The sequence below is a fragment of the Terrapene carolina genome, unplaced genomic scaffold (genome assembly GCF_002925995.2).
Source record: "Terrapene carolina triunguis isolate 2854851 unplaced genomic scaffold, T_m_triunguis-2.0 Scaffold33723, whole genome shotgun sequence".
Classification (NCBI taxonomy): Eukaryota; Metazoa; Chordata; order Testudines; family Emydidae; genus Terrapene; species Terrapene triunguis.
Window position 1 is genome coordinate 7,603,730 of NW_020698074.1, and position 6,393 is coordinate 7,610,122.

General features: G+C 36.7%; 1 gene segment (V, D, J or C); it reads right to left on the minus strand.

Moving 5' to 3' along the window:
• Positions 1 to 2,936: 2,936 nt before the first annotated feature.
• Positions 2,937 to 6,189, minus strand: LOC113409519. The segment is given in 3 exon segments: positions 2,937 to 3,070; positions 3,896 to 3,949; positions 5,874 to 6,189. Coding segments are annotated over 3 exon segments (504 nt in total).
• Between the last annotated feature and the right edge of the window lie 204 nt (positions 6,190 to 6,393).

A 6,393-nucleotide genomic window follows, 5' to 3' on the forward strand; every position in this document is an offset into this window, starting at 1 on the left:
CACACGCTTCCTTCAGACTGTGACTCCCTTGTCATTTTTCTAGCATTTTTGTCAACAATTGCTGTTCTATAATCAATGTGCGGTGGGTGGAATTTGTACATTATTCATAATTCTTAGTAACTGTTGCCCTAATTGAATGTGGATTGTCATTCTGGCACTGTGACCTATGAAATCATAACTGGTAGAAAATACGTATTCAACCGTGTGCGTGGATACAGTATGATAGGATGCTTGCCTTCACAGTTGAGAAGATGGTTAACTCTTGAATGGTATTAAACTCACTAGACAAAATCTAACTTCATGTAATGACTCCATGATAGGAAGGAGGAACATCAGTGCATGTAGCTTTCTTGCAGTCCTCCTAGTCTTGCAATGGTAGCCTGTGTGTATTAATGTGCCTCCAACACACTGTAGATTAAACTGCACTACTTCTACAAATACCATGGTGGTAGACTACGAAGTGTTACAGTACTCTCTACATGCAACTCATGCATGTCTTTGTAATACATTGTATTTCCATTAGCTGTGGCTCATAAATACGTATGTGGTGGGCCGCAGGACTGGCTGTGGTTTAACTGTCCTCATGTTATCACACACGCCATCACAAGCTACCTTTTCTGCAACAGTAATGACTAGCTTAGTTTATAGAATTTTCCACTAAATAACCACATCTTCCAGCAAACAAAATAACTCAAACCTCAAAAATAATACTTAAAATAACCCTCGGCTTCCATGTTCAGCATGTAAAAGTGCAGCAGGAGGTCACCTTAGGTGCACATGAGCCATTGCAGCTGTGAAATTTGCTACCACACACTTGATAAACCTCAGTAATTGCTACATGGTGACTTCACCCAGGGCTGGGGTAAGCAAAGGCCTTTCCACAAGAAGCTTAAAAACATAAAAACCTGTTCTGCTCATGGCTATGCACACAGCTCCCATAAAAACAAATGGAGGGGGCAGAATCGGCACTACAAATCTAATGATTGCAATCTAATTCATTTTTTAAAGTTTCCCCTCTTGCTATCATGTTCAGAGTGTTGTGCAAACAAAATGAAATCATAGTACAAAATAAGTCTCAATGGTAAGTAGTAGGTGCTTTAATACAACATCAAACAAATATTTTTCTTTCAAACTCAGGCCTGATTCTCAGTTGCAGAGCTATGATAATTTACATCAGCTGAGGATCTGGTCTGATCAGAACAAACTTGGCTTATTAACGTTAGTGGATTGTGCTGTGTCTTCTTGTGTTCTGGACTGCAACAGCAGCAATAAAGGTGTGTTTCGTTTTGTTTTTCTCCAAAATATAAATGTGTACTAGAGTCCATTGAAATTGTATATAAAGTATTTGGTTCAAAGATAGCTTTGTAGGTATTTATTTTCACTTAAGCAGCCCAAGCTAGCCAATTTAAATGCCAGTATGTTTGAAAAGTTTCAAGGCTAAGACATTACCAACTGAATAAGGGCCAGACTCTCCACCCTTATATTGAACAGTATGTAGTATCCTAATCTATGACTAATCCTGTTGATTTCATTGGGCAAATTACTCTAAAATGAGTGGGAATGGCAGAATTTGGTACAAAGTACTTTGTTTTCCTGAAAATGTGTCATCCTTTGAAAACAGAATGATTTTAGTTACAGTATGTGTTTCCCACTTCCCTGTTCCATAGGAAATTATTTTATAAATTGTTTTGTTGGTTAAGTAATGGAAAACACATCCTATGTATGATTCAGGAAATAACACAATTGTTTGCTTTAAAGAATTTTAACCTCTTGAGAAGTAAATATAAGTATGCAGAGCCCGTCTAATCTTTATACAGGATGTGGGAATACTAAGAACATAGCTGCACAAACTATTAAAGTAAAAGATATACAGCTAATTGTGTATATATGTAAAATACAGCTAATATGATTTTTCCTATATGGATACTGCAAACATTCAGGGCCCAATGTGCTTGTACTTATGCCAATACTTTGCCCAGACTTGGACAAAAATTTTAGAACAGATTAATATTAATGATTTTATCAAAATAAGGACTTGCAAAGTTTGGAGGGGAGTTCAGAGTGATACCCGAGAACTCTTGCCTTTATTTATTGGTTTAAAATGAACTGTTTGAGCTTACAGTATGCACTGAAGAGAGTATTTCACTTTTTGAAATTCTTTAGGCATATACTGAAGAGGGTATATCTAGTTAAGATTGTATTTCATTCGTTATAACTTGTATGTTGTTAAAAGATATAATATGGAAGTTTGCCATGTATGAGGCAAGTGTAGGTGTTTAGCTTTACCATTCTCTTCCAGACTTGTGTATGTCTGCCTTGAAAAATCTTTTTTAAAAGTGTTTAGATTTCCTTTAAATAAATAAACTGGACAGAATATTTTGTAATGCTGAATTTTATTTAAAATACATTAATCCTTCAATTTTTAAAAACAATTACTCATATGTCAAAGCCTGTTTTTGTTTTATAAAGGAAATAAATGAAATTAATAAAAATGAAATGACGACAAATGATTTTAAATTACAGATTAGGACTCCACGCCTGCTAATGATTATAGCGGTGAGTTTTTTCCATTGACTTCCCTGAATGCAGTTGGCCTATCCACATCCAGAAAGTTGTTTGTGTGCGCAAGTGTTTTTGCAGGATAAGAGCCTAAGAGACTGATCCTGCACTGCTTTGTGATGCAAAATTCCCATTGAAATCAAGGAGTCCTTTAAGTTCTACAGTTACAAAATTAAAATAGAAAAAATGAACACATGTAAAACTGTTCACTCTCAAGCAGAAGAAGCCATCTGTGCTAACTAGAGAATAAACCAACAAAATCAAATTGAAATGCACATCTTGATATTTAGAGCCAGGTGTTTCATATGAACAGGCTTAGGGCAAAGCAAAGTAAATTTCAGACAAAAATGCTGAGTTTGAAAGGTGCAAGGAGAAGTTTAAGGTTTCTTTCCCTGGCGCTTGATTGGACTTTGCATCCTGTACATGAAGAAGAGTACGATGACGTAGTACATGGTGCTTTTCAGGAGAAGGACAATGTATATTAAATATGCCGTCCTGTGCATGAACCGCTCTGTAATAGCAACACAAAATTAAAAAAAACCCAACAGTTAATGGTGCATATTTTACAGCCTCAAAGAAAAAGAAGTATAAAACCATGTGTCTGATAGTGGAAGTTCTATACGGTATTCAGTTGCAGTAACTATACTGGCTAATCAGACTATGCATAAATGAGTGTGTCTGCTAACCAGGTCTACATTCCGAATATACCTGCCCATCCAGCAGAGCTGATAGAAAAGAGGCACTCTGAGTGCTGGTATCGCTACTATCTGCTAAGGAGTAAGCATGATGCTAGTGCTTCTGGCATTGACAGCTTATAATAGGGTGTTGCCATGATTTTAGGCCAAAATTTTCAGACCTGGAAGTTTCTTCTAAGTCCATATTCAAGCAGCTAAATAAAAGTGGTTTGATTTTAAGACTTCCTGATCACCCACAAATTGTACTGAAATAAGTTGGGTCATCAAGCATTCAGCACCTTTACGCACCATTTGAAAATGTTGGCCTTGGATGCTTTTTATAATTTAACATGTTAAGTATTAGATTAAAGAACAGTTGCATGTGTAGGCTAAAGAACAATGACACACGTGGCATGTTAACAGAGCGTAACAAATACCACCAAAGCATGTATTTCAGCAGAACCTAGTGTTTAACCTGAGCTTCCCATGGGCATTAGGTACTGGACATACTGCAAATGTTAACTTACAGCAGTGTTCCACATCTAGAATAATTGTGTGTGGACTATTTACAAAGAGAATATTTTCGTTTTTGTCTTAACCATATGAAATAGTGCTTAATTCTTAACTATATTGTAGAGAAAATGAGAATTGGACACAATTACCTGTGAAAGGTCGGTTGGTACAGCCTGCTGTGCTTTGAGGCGCTATGGAGGTGCCTGAAAGGATAGAAGCATAACATGTAAAGAGGGCTTTAATTGTCAAATGGGATTCTTGTTGCAAATTAACACACCCCTTTCTTGACAGAAGTTTAAAGAAAAAAAAGATGGTAAAAGTATTATAACTACAGTGACTCAAATATGGAAAGTTAATATTTTAAAAAATAAGTACCTAGATTCCATCCAGAGTAAATGCTCAGTAGCATGTAATTTATGTGCAAAACCAAGTAGAGATAAAACTGGGAAAAATGCATATGCTCCTGCAAGTGAGTACTTGTATGCCTTATATAGAGATTTAGGTACTGATGTTGCAATCAGATCAGTCAGAGGTCTGCACTGACCCTTTAGGAGCTCAATTGAAGTCTTTGCATTTACATGGGTGCCGGGGCCTGGACTAGCAGATCTGATTGCAGGGTCTGGACATTGGCCCTTCTGTGTATGCAAGTTTCTGTTCATGTAACGCCAGATGTATTATAAAAAGTATTATAACTACAGTGACTGAAATATGGAAAGTTAATATTTTAAAAAATGAACACCTAGATTCCATTCACAGAATAAATGCTCTGTAGCACATAATTGATGTGCAAAACCAAGTAGAGATAAAACTAGGAAAATGCATATGCTCAGGCAGTGCAGAGCCCTGTGCCTGTAACAAGCTCACTTGAAATCTTTGGCATTTGCATGGGTGCTGGTGTCTGGACTAGCAGATCTGATTGCAGGGTCTGGACGTTGGCCCTTCTGTGTATGCAAGTTTTTGTTTATGTAGAGCCAGATGCATTTTGTCCCACCAAATTACTCAGTTGTGTTTGCCCCTTTGCAATGTATATGTATACTCGGCCGACAAAAACCTGGCCGCCTTATTTTGTCTCTAGTCAGAGGGAGCCTGAGATTGTTGGCATTCATGGTAATGTTGTTTAATAGCTGTACAAGAGACAGAAGAAAATAATCCTGATGAGGATACAGTCTAAGGCCCATCTCTTAGGCCTTTTGGATGGGCAAGAGGGGGATGGTCAATAAGTCTATTTTTCTATTGTATTTGAAATAGATAAATTTGTATCTTCTCTTATTAATTGCCTCCATGCTGACTGAGACCTGGAGGTAAGATACATACTGCAAATCAATAAATAACCTGAAAATATATTTTTATCAGAAGGCACTTTGAGAACTGAAATGTAAGGATTATGGGCCAGATTCTGAGCTAGTGTCAACTGGCCTGGCTCTATTAACTTGACTAGAGCTATGCCAGTTTACACCATCTGAGAATGTAGCTATGTGGGAACAGAAGTTGGAAAAATACCTATTCAATCAAAAGAACGGAGAAAGATTTTGTTCTTAAAGATCTAAACCTGATCTCAAATAAGAATCAAACAGAAATTATGGTACTTCTCTTAATTTATTTTCTCTTTCTCTTGCATTATCTTTTTGATTTTGGTTTTTGTAATTATTCTGGTCTGCTTTAATAAGCTACATGCTGTGTGTGTTATTACTTTTTTTGCAATATATACAATATATAGCACTTGTTCAAAATCAAACACTCTAGCCCAGGTCTGTGGCTGGTGTAAATCTACAGAGCTCCATTGACTTCAGTGGAGTTACGCTGATTTACACTAGTTGAGGATCTCAGCCAACATTTTCTTTCATTCTAGAAAGATTTTAAACTGGGGGAGAGAAGCCAAAACTGAGCTTTTGATGGAGATAGCCAACTTATGGAGAGATGGAAACTAACATTGGCCTGGAGAGCGCAAACCCTTTTAGGAACAGTAATGAATTTTATTGTTTTATTGTAAAGAAACAGTGATCTCTCTCTCTCTCTCTCTCTCTCTCTCTCTCTCTCTCTCTCTCTCTCTCTCTCTCTCTCTATATATATATATATATATATATATATATATATATATATATATAGTTTTAATAATATAGTATATACCTTGAGATTCGATAGGGACAGAACCAGTATCTTTTTCATGTTGATAGCTGCAGCGATAATTCTTGTTGCTATTTTTATCTACGGTCAGCCAGCTGCTCATTGAGTATGACTGTCGATTGTCATCAGGGGGCCAAATTTCCCCAAGCACTGCATTTTTCTCTACATTCTTCTTGTCGTCGTCCCAAGTCACTTTAATAACATTTGGGTAAAAATCCTCAATGAGGCATACGTGTGTTACTTTCCCATCTTTTTCAGTAAAAGGAGGCAGGATCCGAACCTTGCTGGAATCGAGTTTTGCTTCTGTTTCTGGATTCATTTTAGAGAGAGAAATGAATTTATTAGGAATTAAGTAAATTCAGAATTACATTATACGTATCATGCTTTACTTTTGAAACAATATGGACAGAATTCACAGATTTGAAAGTGGAAGACAGAGACAATTTCATTTCTTGCATCCAATTCCTCCAAATTGCAGGCATGCATAGAATCTTAACTCTGAGTTCAGCATGAGAACGATATC